Consider the following 14225-nt stretch of genomic DNA (forward strand, 5'->3'; position numbering starts at 1 on the left):
ATAAAATGAGAGATCTTGCTAACAGGTATACATAACTATAACATCAGATGTCTCACTAGATAGAGATGGGTGTTGTGTGGTGACTCAGAATCAAACATCAAGTGGATACCAGAGAGCAGAGATACAATATTTTACTGCTGGCAGTTGCATTGAGAAATTATAGATTATAACAGGGAACGCCTGTATCAGCAGTGTTATTTTTTAAGACCATTATTTTTGAGTCCATGTCAGTCTGTGATGGTAGAAATTGCTGCACAAAATGTGTCTAAAAGATTTTAAAGATTTAATCTGAAAATTATCTTCAGCTTGTCTGTTTTCGTTTGGTAATGCCCAGCCAGCATCACCTCTTCAGCATCACCTGCTTTCGATTTGTTTTTAGATATTGTGTATGGCTTAAGAAATCAGATATTAAAACTGTTAACACTGTTAAAAACATTTGCCTTAAAGATACAGCTGAACTCCACTTAGTCAAGCTCAAACCTCCCACAGAGCTCACAGTGAATTCCCTGCGGCTCATGCAAATACCTTCAGTCTGCTGCGTTCAGTCAGTTAAAGGGTCGAGGAAAACAGCATCAAAGAACTTTACAGGGCCTGCCGGTGCCACGAGTCCAAGACTTAACAGAGCTTCCAGTAAGGAGAATTGACAGGTTTAAGATTAGGATTAAAATTAGTACTGCTTCATCAGCAGAAAAGATGTTGGAGATCAGAGACTGATAGCCAACTGACTCCTGTGTCAGAGTGTATATGAGAAGAAGTAAGTTAATGTACTGGAAAGACAAATGAAACAGAGGTATTAAAAAAGACCTATGCACTACTCATTAAGGAAGGCATGCTCGCAATTATTAATCACATATGGACAGACTCACAGTCTACATATATTTTGTTTGATATAGTTTATGGTAAGCCCTAATGCTGCACAATTAGAAAATGTATTTAAGTTGGAAAATGTTTCAGTTGTAAGGAAAGGGCATGATATAAACAAATCAAAGCAGTAATGAATGTTTCAAATAGCTACTGCTGATTTAAACAAAGTGGAAGAATTCAAAACCAAAGTTATAATGTTTTTGCATTGGTTTCTAAATGGAGCAGCTCATCTGTTGTAGTGGCTAGGATTTGTGATTTTGTTTGGAGGTTTACGATCTACAAGAAATGCCTGTATTAGTAATGCATGTTAACCATAGGCTACAAACTCCCCCCCAACAACTTTACAGCTCCTAAAACCACATCCGCTATGCCATCTAGTGGTATCAGTTTTTTAATAAGAAACAAACTCCTTGTCCATTCAAATGAATTCACTGAAACAGATGATATGTACAAAACGCGTTTATTTAGTGATATATGACTATCTACAGTTATCCAATATAAGTAGACAAATGTAGAGAAAGGAAAAATGATACTCTCACAAACATTTTAGGATGGAGAAACTACAGAAGGTTCCTCCAGGACAGCTACACACCTTCCCAATACGGGCCCCTTTGCGCACGGCACACTGTTCTCCGGCATCGCACTGTATCATACAGAGCAGAAATGATATTTTAATAGTCCACTGATTATCAATGATGCCTATCCAACTGACTTTTTTTAAATACCTAAAAATGACCTAGATATCAAGCTAGCAATTTACTCACCGAAGGAATCCAGCCTAACCTCTTCTCAGTCGATGGATTTTGTTTGTTCTTCAGTTTTTCAAGGACTTCTTGAAGAGCTTCAATCTATATATTTTATATATAAAACAGTGGTCAGGATATTATTTGGCATAACCGTTCCCTTAGAAAATCTGTACTGTCTCTAACAACATCTATTAAAAAGATAGAAAATCTTACCAACTCTTTCTCTTCCTGTGCCTTGATGTCATCTTCAGTGGAGCGGATTTCTACGAAATCATCACAAGTAACAAACCAAATGAGAAAGTAACAGGTGACTGTTAAAAACAGGAGACGGTCACTGACCATGGTGCCCAGGATTGCTTTGGTTTGTCTCGAGTGCTGGGAGAACTCTGTGCTAGTAGGAAGTCCCGTCCCCAACATTTATATAGCCTTGTCCATGACATCAGGTTGCTAAAAATTCATAGGTGTGTGCAGACCAGGATGAGATGAAAACAGTCAAGTCAAGACCCCCACTTGTGACCTCTGACATATACTGATGAAGCGCAAACAGTGAAGGCCACTTACAAGCCAGGCTAGGCTATTTAAGTCATTCACATCTTTGGATCTTTCCTGGTATCTAGGGTTAGGAATGACGTCAAAGTTCTTTTTTGGCCTCTGGACATCACAGAGAGGTATGTCTGCCCTTTGACCTGTGCCTCTCTAATACATCCATTCAATTTCAAAGTCTAATTGTACACATAATTGCTTCATGACCCCTAGATTTGTACTGAATTTTGTTTCCGGTACACACAAATAAATCAGTTTAAGAGCTGTAACTTGTGTTATACTTACATTCTACTATCTATGAAATTTAATATTTTTAAGCACCAAATAGACCTACAGCTAAATGTATTCTATATTTATAATGTAATCCATTTACTTAGAAGCATTATGAAACAATTTGGGTTTTCAGTAGTATATAGGTGCCTACTCAGTATAAAAACTATCCACATACAGAATATTCATAACATACAACATACAGATAGTGAATCATATGTATCTCACTTTTACTGACAGGTGAAAGTGTCTAAAATGTGACTAAAATTCCACCAAAATCTTGACTTTGCAATAAGAAAGGTGAAGAAGTTAGAACTTGTTTACACAAACATTCGCATATCGGGCAGTGTGACATCCCACAAGGATACTCAGACCACATCTGCGATATGCTGTATTAGCATACAGACTTGTCAGGTGTTACAAACCGGTCATGAAGGCACAGGACGATGTGGTGGTGAGGAAGACCACCCCTTTTCCAGCCGACCTGTTGCTGTGACTTACCATAGGCAATGTGAGGAAGACTCTACGCAGATGTAAGCCATGGAAAACAGACAAAATTTTTGTAGGGTGCTCAGAGCATGTGCAGACCAGCTAGCAGGTCTTCAACATCTCCCTGAGCAAAGAGTGTACTGGGTCTAAACACCTCCCTCTGCAACTGGATCCTGGAATTTCTGACTGGGAGGCATCGGTCAGTCTGGACTTGTGACTACATCTCCAGCACCACCACACAGAGTCCCCCAGGGCTGTGTGCTCAGTCCACTGCTGTTTACACTGCTGACTCATGACTATGCAGCAATGCACAGCTTTAACCATATCAAGTTTGCCAATGACACGGCCACAGTGGTTCTGATCAGCGACTCAGCATACAGAGTGAAGGTGCATTGGCTAATGGACTGGTGAAAAAGCAACAACCTGTCTCAAAAAGCAAAACCAAAGAGATAGATGTTGACTTCAGAAGAACAAGTTGCAATCACTCTCCACTGAGCATCAATGGGTCTATCATGGAGATTGTCAAGTCCATCAAATTCCATGGCATACATCTGGCAGAAGATCTCACCTGGTCCACCAACGCCAGCTCCATAACAAAGAAAGCCCAGCAGCGTCTCTGCTTTCTATGAAGGTTAGGAAAGCTCACCTCTCTCCTCCCATTCTTGCCATGTTCTACAGATGAACAGTCGAGAGCATCGCAAACAGCTGCATCACTGTCTGGTTTGAGAATTGCAGTGTTTATTATTGCAAGTCCCTGCACCAGAATGCGAGGACAGCTGAATGTCATCGGTGACTCTTTTCCCTCCATCACTGACATTTATACCACTTGCTGCATCAGCAAAGCAACCAACATTGCGGCCGATCACACACACATCTCACACACTCCTCATCCTCCTACCATCTGGGAAAAGGTAGACAGCATTCAGGCCCTGACATCCCACATGTGGAACATGTGGACCCGAGTGCTGGCTCGAACACAATTAAGCAGCAGTAGAATTAGTCAGCGTGAGAGTAAAGCAAACTCACAGTGGCTAAAACACCAACACAAAAACAACTCAGAAAACTCAACTCGTACAAAGCAAAACTCGCCCGTAGAGAGAGGGGAGAAAAATAACAAAGGCAACTCAAAAGACGCGTAAAAACGAAACCAAGGACGCCAGGGGAAGTAACTGGCAGCAGGCAAAACACCACAACAAACAAAACCCTTCCAAAAATAAATGTATAATGGTTAGGAAGTAAAACAGATGGAGGAAAACTTGAGATGGGCCAGGGAACGGCACAGGAGATAGGGACTCTAAAAAGTGACAGTAGAATGAGAAAGAGGGAGAGAGAGAGGAAGGTGGCGAGACACCTTGTAACGAGAGGCAACAGTAAAGAAGGCAGGGCAATGCTGATAGCGTACCGGCATGACCAAAACACTTCAGCAGTGATCCGTCACAACAAACTTTCTTAGATAACCAGAACGACAGGTGTGACGGATCACCGCTGATTCCGCTTATTTTGTCTGGTGCTGACTCGAGAGCCTCCAGTGGTGGCGGGAGCGGCACACACACACACACACACACACACACACACACACACACACACACACACATTCACTTATCTTGGAATACTGAAGCTATCCTTTATGTATATAGATCTGTGTATCTCTTTTGTCTTATGTATATAGATCTGTGTTGCTCTATTGTCTTTTGTAGCACCCTGGTCCTGGAAGATTGTTGTCTCATTTCTCTCTGTACTGTCACATACTGTACATGGTTAAAATGACAAAAAAAAACCCACTTGACTTGACCTGAGGTGGAAATTAAGGTGACGGTTAAAGACCATGTTGAGGTTTGTTTTGAAACAACTGGATATAAAAATTTTATATTGTTGCATACATACTCCATCTAGTATTCAAATAAGCATTAAAGTCTAACTCAAACTGCCCAAGGGGAATGCTCAACCTCATTAGGAACAGAGGAAGGCCTGTAATGTACAGAAAGGCTAATGCATAACTCAACACTTTAATAACTTATTCTGTGAGTAACCTCCGTGAAAGAGTAGTTGAAGTCAGTTGGAGTTAAACGTTTGCAAAAAACAATTTTCAGCTACTGAAATGGGCAGTTTCATTTTGTATGTCCACAATCTTAACTATACTAAATTTGTCTAGGCCTCTATTACATACTGCTGATTTAAAAAGAGGAAAGTAAATAAAGCTGTGGTGTGGACCTACAAGTATCTCAGTCTGCACCGGGGTAACAAGCTGAACTGATCAGTAAACACGGACATTTTCTACAGGATGAGGCAAAGAGAGTTTCATCTTTAGAATGAATGAATGAATGAATGAATGAATGAATGAATGTATGTATGTATGTATGTATGTATGTATGTATGTATGTCTGTCTGTCTGTCTGTCTGTCTGTCTGTCTGTCTGTCTGTCTTGAAGAGAAAAAAAAAACAAATAAAAATAGGTCATATTAAGTATTTTCAGTCACCACATACACAAGATGTGTATTTTTCTCTGTTTATTTAGACATAAGGATAACAATACACCATGTATAAGGTTGTGTGTAATATCTGCAAGGAAATGCCAGAAACACTTTCAAAATTCCAGAAGAGAAGAAATAATTTCACAGAAGGCCCATGTGAGCTGCTCTATGCCATGAACATTACAGACACTGTTACACTCACTCATCCAGAAGATTCTGCATCACTCAAGCCACTCTCTGTTTTATTTGAAGGAGGAGGAGGAGGCCCTCTGATTGCAGGTTTGAACTCCTTCCAGGGCTTGCTGGGACAGCTGGGAGCAGTGGTGAGAGTAGCAGAGGAAGCCTCACTGGGTGGCTGTGATAATGGAGCAGTTGGATCCTGGTCTGGTGAGGCTGGAGGGCCCGGCAAGGCTTTGCCCTCATGTGATTCTTCTGACGACTCCTCTTTGTGAGGCTTGGTGGATGGTTGTTGCTGAGCCTCAACGATTTGAATGTTCCTCAGAGGAGACCAGCCAGGCGGACGTCTCAGAATAGTCCTCTGAAAAACAAGGACTTGTGATTATCATAGAGGAAACACGAACATGAGAAGATCTGAGGTAATCGGCCCACGGGGCAGGTCATGTTGGTTTTAGGGAAGGACCCACCTGTGACAGTCCTTCTGCACACTGCACATGTGTCTCGGGAAGTTCAAGTCTCCAGGGAGCCACATCCACGGTGGAGTTGCAGTTCATGAAACTCTAAGCAGTAACAGGAAACGCAAACATTACACTAAGATTCACGTAAGAATCACACATCGCACTTCTCTTGCTGATGTAACAGTGTAACTTCTATAACAATGATGATCATTATTATTTTAATAATTTAGTCTTCATTTAGATTCTGAAGCTGTACAGATGTAGCAGATACTTTGCAGGACTGAACCAAAACAGTGCTGATGTAGGCAGGGCTACAGAGCTGTGTTGCATCTAGGCGGTATATTTGAAAGTTTTTTTTGGATAAATCAATGTTTGCAAGCTTCAGAGAGTTTTATTTTCACATTTTGTTATCACTTTGTTGTTGCATACAGACACTTACATTATTGTATTTAATTTCAGTAATACAGTAATATATTTCAGAAATAATGAATAAAAAAATATTTTCTCTGAATATTACTAATCTTTTACGTGACATAAAGGTTTTATTCAGTCTTACTGGAGCTTCGTGGTCTGGATGACATTCTTCAGTAACTTCTTTGAACTCTGATTTGGTACAGTTACTTTTTTGCATATCAAACTCCAGTCGATATCTGAATCCAGCAATTACCTATGCATGGATGCAAACACATGTATATATGATATTGATTCCCTTTGCAGTGAGCCCTAGCAAACATGTTATGGGGTGAGTGCATAACTGGGGTGAGTGAGCAAAATCAAAACGCATCTATGATGGTGAGAAAAAGAACCATGCTGAAATCCCCCACAAGAGGCTGCTCAGTGAACAATGTGCACATAGATTATATTGCACAGAAACACTTACCTGCCTGGTTGCCAAGTAAATGCTTTTGAGGACGAAGAAGTGGGGGTGGTTAAGTATTCTGTTGGCTTTGGAAAGCGAATAACTCAGGGGCTCCTTAAGGTCCTCGCTGTTTACGTCGATGTTCATGGGGCAGCCCAAACACGGGGGGCGTGGCTTGGGAACGACAAGCGTATCTACGGGGCAGAAGCGTCATATGGTATCCTTTCACCATACATCATTACATGTCTGGAGAACTGGCTTTGAGCATTGACTATGCCTATCTTAATCAAATAACATACCTAAACAGTGAAATGAAATGACTTCGTTTGTTTCTTTGTGCAAAACCTTTGCGTGACAAAGGCTTGCTATCTAGGAAACAAGAAGATAAATGAACCGTAAGGCTATGTGAAACAATTTGAACATGTTTAGATGCCTAAATATCAAATGTAGGCTACCTTAGACGTGTCGTTCAGGTAGTCACACTGGTCCCAGTCTTTGTCGCCCCCTGCTGGACAGTCCGTTTCACGCCCTGTGAAGCTCACTGATATAACGTCCCCGGAGTCGTTGTGGGCCTGTGAGACGGAGAGTGCCATTTTGTTGCGTCGCCCAGAGAGAAAGTAAAGGTCTTTGTAAAAACACTGATACGAATTCGTATTTTGGAAACACACTAGCTTGTAATTCATTACAAAAACTTATACAAAAATATATTTTAATAAATGTTAGAAGAGACTTAGCCTGCCTTCGTAGCCTTGAGGATTTGGTACAGAGCCAGCTGACCTCCTTCAGTTAAACCCTTATTGTGCATTAGGAGGACCAAACGCACAGCTTCCTCCACGTTTTTATCTCCGCATGAAAGACTGTCGGCCGCTTGTCCGTGTGATCCGACGTAAAAAAGACACGACAGCGCGAAAAGCAAACAAAGTTTGTCTCCTTTCATTATTCCAACGGCATGAAGGGAGTCCGAGCGAGATGCGGGACAGTGATGCGCTCTTCTCCGTAATGGTGGACTTGGTTATACAGCTAAACGCACCGCTTGCCTCCCCTGAAAAAACCGGGTCAGTGCACCCAGGTGTCCAGTCATTCGCTACATGTAATGCAAATGTTTACTTGTGGTGCGATTCGGATTTCTTTCTAATCAATACGTCCATTTGGGTTCAGAGTGCGGACACGCCGTGCACGGCTGAAGTGTGGGGCTAGTTTAGATATAGGTAACCCTACTGTATTAACACATTCATGTCAATGCATTTGATTAATCCACTCAAAATGTATTTGACTCATTACGTTTTTACGCTTTTTAGACTAAGTGTTAGCTAAATGTGGCTGTCTTGAGTTATGGTCACAAAAAGGCCTCGGAGGACCGAATAAGGTGTCTTGGTAATCCAGGATATCTCGTTTGTGTATGAATATGAATTTTAAGGTGTTCATACACACAATACCAGGATTGCTAGGCGATCCCAATGACCCAGCAAAACGAAGAATGTAGTTCAGCTCTTTATAAAGACTTTGGATGAGCAAACAAACTCCAGTGTTTTTTCCCTTTGCATCGACAAGCAAGCGCATACTTTGTCCTAATACCTTTGACCCGGACCACCCGAACCCACAGTAACTATCACCAGCTTCCTAGAATTTATTTTCGCAACCAAACATTTTACATACTTTTACAAATAAGCCATGAATATGTCACATTTCATAAATCAGCCATAAATATGTTGGTTTAAAGTGTTTCTCTTGAAATCACATTTCATATGAGAGCACATCTCTGCAGTGTGTTCTTTTAGCGTCTACCACACGGAGATTAATCTTGTGAATCAGAGAGATTAAAACTAGGAAGATGAAATCCCGCCAAAATAATGCAACGTGCAATAACCACGTGAGAGTTTCGCGTGATCAAAGAACTACAGAAACGTGATTTGACCGTTTATAATGAAGAGGGGAGGAGGCGTGAGAAAGAGCATACATCAACCCATCGATACCTCTACTTAGAGCGACCGATTTATCACACAATATAGCCTATAATATAGTCAAATATATATTTAAACATCATATAAACAAACCAGTTATTATTGGTGGTTTTAGAATAGTGACTTTATAAAACTTGTAGTTGTATAAAACTTGTAGTTGTATAAAAAGCTATAAAAAGCCTTTTAAATGTAATTGCATTAAAAATGTGCGTTGGAATGTGCTTGTCCAAGCAACAAATACGTGCGTGCGTGCGTGCGTGTGTGTGCGTGTGTGTGTGTGTGTGTGTGTGTGTGTGTGTGTGTGTGTGTGTGTGTGTGTGTGTGTGTGCGCGCGCGCGCCCAGTGTGGGTGTGTAAAAAAGGATGGTAGAAAACGCTGACTTTCTGGGAACATAGTCTAGTCTGGTGCATAGTCTAAAGGCTTTGGCTTCATTAGGCTATTAATCTGTCTATGTACGTATGTGAAAACATTAGATCATAAAAATGACTTTGGATTAAAGACTACAATACGATTGTCTCCTCTAATTATTGGCTATACGAACATTTAGATATTAGAAAGACTACTGTTGTAATAAACAAAGCTTATTTTGTGTATGCATTAGGTAAAAAATGGAATCTAAATCTTATTGGCTCAGGATGAAAAAGTTCCTTTAGCAGTAACCGTATGACTGGAAATGAGTTGTCTCTTAGCGGAGGTTGAAGAAATCCTACATAAATATATATGACTAACAGGCTAAAGCAATCATAACGGGGCAAAGCATTACCGAATGCTGGTGGAAAACATTAAAACTACTGAAAACTACTGATTGTAATAATACTTAAGACATGATTGAACAGGAAGAGAAACAGGAATAAATGCTTTAGTGCAAATTTCTAAAAGTATCTAAATTAGCTGGCTAAGCAAGCAATCCTGCATCTTAAGCCTTTAAGAGAATCATATTAATAAATATAAATTAATATTTATAAAAATAATATATAAAAATAATAATAAAAATAAATTAATAAATTAACATTTATTTGAATTGTTTAATAGAAAATATATGAATAGTGATAAATGTGGTGTGTGGTACTAAAAATGTTTAGCCCTAAGTGTAAACTTTGTGGGATGGCTGATTTGATCATAATAACGACAAATGTTCTTCTTTGTTCGCATCATCTTGCTGTGAAATGACAACAACAGCTTGACATCTCTACGCTCCTCCCCACAGACTTCCCCATAAGAGTATCACACTCACGACAGACCACCTGAACACCAACACATGTAGGGTGAGGTCCAGAGATGACTGGTGCAAGACTCAACAAAATGCCATTTATTATTCTCTCTGCTTTGCTGTTTCTTGGTGAGTTTCATTTTCTTCAATCTAAGAATTGACATTGTGCCATCAATTGTGCTAAAAAAATGTAAAAAAAAAAAATTATTGTTCAAGTTGTACTTTTGAAGAATCACATGTAAATATCCACCACACACTAAGCTCAATTTGAAGACCACAAAAAGTGCAGAATGAACCGGGTAATTTGTCTGGATTCATAACCTGCCTGCTTTCTAAACTTTCCATACAGGTGACTTCATGCATCTAAAATGTTAGAAAATACAAAGATCATGAAGCCAAGTCAGAAATGAATGTGTGTGTGTGTTATTAACCTTGTTTGAAACCCTGCTGTTGTAACGTGCACACAGGAAGTGGCCTGGCCTTGGAGACACTTGAGCCTCTCTCTGCAGACGCAGCCTTACACCACTCTGCCGGCAGAGAAGGCGCCTCTCTCAACGTCTCCAAAAAGCAGAGTCTCCAGCCCACAGAGACGGTACCAGTTACCGGGAACTTTGTCTTAAGGAACCGCAAAGGCCAAATCTGTTTGAAAGCATCTCTGGGAGTGGTGTACATGGTTGTAGAGGACAAGGTAGTGTGTGTGCCACTGTCTAAGCAGATTTTTTTTGTTTCTCAGCGCTTTAAAAAAAATGTGTGAAAGCACTTGGATGACAACCACTACAGTGACAAGTCAGTTCACAGCTTACTGAAGAAAGATACTCAGGCATACTGAGTAAATTTTACATGGTGTAAATGTTTTATATAATGTTTTACACTTCTGTAAATCACACTGAATTAGATTGTGATATAATGGTCTGATGTATGATCTCTTCACTGCTAACCTCAAAATGTAACTGTTTAATATTCCCTGGAGGGCACTTTTAAAAATCACTGTATAAATCATTTGAAACTGAATGAATTACATCTTGGATACATTTTGCAGAAAAAAATGTTTTTCAACATGGACCCCAAATCCACTCTAGCAACTGGATACTGCAGTGACCTGGTAGCTGTACTGTCACTGGTGTTTGATAGTGGAAACCTGGAGTTTACTTTCGTTAAGGTACATGGCATAAGCACCTTTTAAAATATTCTTACTGGAGAACCATCAAAAAACCATGCTAAAATGTACACACTTGATTATTTATGCATTTGAACTTTTTATAGTTTTACATCAATGAGAGGTATATTTTTGACTTACAGCAAATTGCCTCTTACATCTTGATATTTTCAAGTTTACAAGCACACAGTTGAATGTGAGCACATTGCGAAAAAGCATCTGAAAATTAATACACACGCAGAACTGTCTGCTGCGTATGCAGTCATCCTCAAATATAAATTACATTTTAAATTACATGTATAAAATTTACCTTTGGTAAGAGTAGATTTCAGCACAAGTACAAGCATGTTTACTCTGCTGGACTTCCAGACTCCTTTCTTCATGCCATCATGAGCATTTACATTTATATTGACAGCATTTGGCAGAGGTATTTGTTCAGAGTGCCACTATCAGCATAAAACCCTGGCTAGAGCAGAAAAGAAGACAATACACGTTTTTTCAAATGCCTGTTTCAGTTCTTATAAATTTCTTATAAGTTCATGAAAAAAAATGTAATTTTTAAAGAAATGTAAATTTCTTGTGTGCTTTTTGTGGATCTCGTGTATTGTGTGTTTTCATGCTTGATTTGGAACTGGATGGATGTTTTCTTCATGGCGACCTGCAGGAAGGCACTGTGACCTACGTGAGTAAGCTGAGGGCCACACTGGAGCCTGCACCTTCCTGTAAGAAATGCAAACGTACGTGCAGCGCCTGGCAAGTTGGCAACAAATAGCTAAATCTGTTACTTTATACTTCAGAGAGTATTATCTTTTAACTGAGGTAATATCTGTAAGGGTTGAAGAAATGTCTGCTGTGTTTTTTTTCTGCAGCCAAACAATATCTAGGAATTATGGACCATGAAAAACTCTTCAAGGCTGCCAATGGAAAGAGCTTCACATGCAAATCTGAGACTTCCTTAATCCTGGCTGAGAGTCTCAGAATTAAGTTTGTTCCTATGCAGATTCAAGCCTTTGACCTGTCCAAAGGGACATTTGGAGAAGGTAACCTACCAGCTTTTAATGCCTTGATAAATAGTTAGGCTTAACTACATCAATATTTATCAAAGGTTTAATAAGGTGTCTCTGGGAATCAACAGAAGAGTAAGAGACCGCACCCAGCTGATACTGCCTGAATGTGTTGATGTGTGGTGGTGCTAGTATGGGTTGGTCTTCACCAGTAGACCACCTCTGTGGGCTGGTATGGGTTGGTCTTCACCAGTAGACCACCTCTGTGGGCTGGTATGGGTGGGTCTTCACCAGTAGACCACCTCTGTGGGCTGGTATGGGTTGGTCTTCACCAGTAGACCACCTCTGTGGGCTAGTATGGGTGGGTCTTCACCAGTAGACCACCTCTGTGGGCTGGTATGGGTTGGTCTTCACCAGTAGACCACCTCTGAGGATTGGTATGGGTTGGTCTTCACCAGTAGACCACCTCTGTGGGCTGGTATGGGTTGGTCTTCACCAGTAGACCACCTCTGAGGGCTGGTATGGGTTGGTCTTCACAAATAAACCACCTCTGTGGGCTGGTATGGGTTGGTCTTCACCAGTAGACCACCTCTGTGGGCCGGTATGGGTTGGTCTTCACCAGTAGACCACCTCTGTGGGCCGGTATGGGTGGGTCTTCACCAGTAGACCACCTCTGTGGGCCGGTATGGGTTGGTCTTCACCAGTAGACCACCTCTGTGGGCCGGTATGGGTTGGTCTTCACCAGTAGACCACCTCTGTGGGCCGGTATGGGTGGGTCTTCACCAGTAGACCACCTCTGTGGGCCGGTATGGGTTGGTCTTCACCAGTAGACCACCTCTGTGGGCTGGTATGGGGGGGTCTTCACCAGTAGACCACCTCTGTGGGCTGGTATGGGTGGGTCTTCACCAGTAGACCACCTCTGTGGGCTGGTATGGGTTGGTCTTCACCAGTAGACCACCTCTGAGGGCTGGTATGGGTTGGTCTTCACCAGTAGACCAACTCTGTGGGCTGGTATGGGTTGGTCTTCACCAGTAGACCACCTCTGTGGGCTGGTATGGGTTGGACTTCACCAGTAGACCACCTCTGTGGGCTGGTATGTGTTGGTCTTCACCAGTAGACCACCTCTGTGGGCTGGTATGGGGGGTCTTCACCAGTAGACCACCTCTGTGGGCTGGTATGAGTGGGTCTTCACCAGTAGACCACCTCTGTGGGCTGGTATGGGTTGGTCTGGGTTGGTCTTCACCAGTAGACCACCTCTGTGGGCTGGTATGGGTGGGTCTTCACCAGTAGACCACCTCTGTGGGCTGGTATGGGTTGGTCTTCACCAGTAGACCACCTCTGTGGGCTGGTATGGGTGGGTCTTCACCAGTCGACCACCTCTGTGGGCTGGTATGGGTGAGTCTTCATCAGTAGACCACCTCTGTGGGCTGGTATGGGTGGGTCTTCATCAGTAGACCACCTCTGAGGGCTGCTGTGTAAGTTGTGCTGTGCTCATTTGCAGGGGTCGAGTGTTTGGCAGACTACACCAAGCGAATCCTCCCCATCGTGCTGGGTGCAGTCGTGGTCGGCATCATCCTCATCGCGGTGCTGGTGTACGTGCTGCTCCGTGAACGCCATGGCCAAGGATACGAACAACTTTAACCATCTATATGAAATGTGTCTCTTGTGTTTAGCACGATACTGTAGATATAATTCGCCTAATAATTCTAGGCCAATGAACGACTACTCAAATGTTTACACCAGTATTCGGACAAATCTGGTTATATTACAAAATCTATCAAATCTGGTTGTAGTATTCAGATTATTCTGGTTTTGGACTGGCGTGTTTCTATAAAATAAATGAATGTGACTTTTAAATTGTAAAAGCTGTTGCAGTTCATTGTGTTGCGTTGTCAATAAGTAAAAAGCAGTGTATTTTTTTTCAACTGATTTTGTAAAATGTGGATAAGATTTTTTATATTACTATCAATAAAATATGTAAAAATCTGGATGTGTAACGTGATCTTTTTAAACACGT

At 41.4% G+C, this 14225-nt stretch overlaps 2 protein-coding genes across 2 annotated transcripts; one reads left to right on the forward strand and one right to left on the reverse strand.

The window, feature by feature from the left end:
* Positions 1-5413: 5413 nt before the first annotated feature.
* Positions 5414-8415, reverse strand: kng1 (kininogen 1). Its single transcript, XM_077023834.1, has 7 exons — positions 7617-8415; positions 7333-7449; positions 7177-7246; positions 6899-7071; positions 6575-6685; positions 6028-6120; positions 5414-5921 (listed from the first exon to the last, which is right to left on the reverse strand). Exons 1-7 carry the CDS (start codon positions 7812-7814, stop codon positions 5586-5588), a joined length of 1098 nt encoding a protein of 365 aa, XP_076879949.1. The 5' UTR covers positions 7815-8415; the 3' UTR covers positions 5414-5585.
* Positions 8416-10045: 1630 nt separating this feature from the next.
* On the forward strand, positions 10046-14157 carry lamp3 (lysosomal associated membrane protein 3). The gene is made up of 6 exons (XM_077023835.1): positions 10046-10177; positions 10516-10736; positions 11088-11207; positions 11869-11941; positions 12074-12244; positions 13710-14157. Exons 1-6 carry the CDS (start codon positions 10117-10119, stop codon positions 13847-13849), a joined length of 786 nt encoding a protein of 261 aa, XP_076879950.1. The 5' UTR covers positions 10046-10116; the 3' UTR covers positions 13850-14157.
* The last annotated feature ends 68 nt before the right edge of the window (positions 14158-14225 follow it).

This window comes from Brachyhypopomus gauderio, chromosome 12 (genome assembly GCF_052324685.1).
Source record: "Brachyhypopomus gauderio isolate BG-103 chromosome 12, BGAUD_0.2, whole genome shotgun sequence".
Classification (NCBI taxonomy): Eukaryota; Metazoa; Chordata; class Actinopteri; order Gymnotiformes; family Hypopomidae; genus Brachyhypopomus; species Brachyhypopomus gauderio.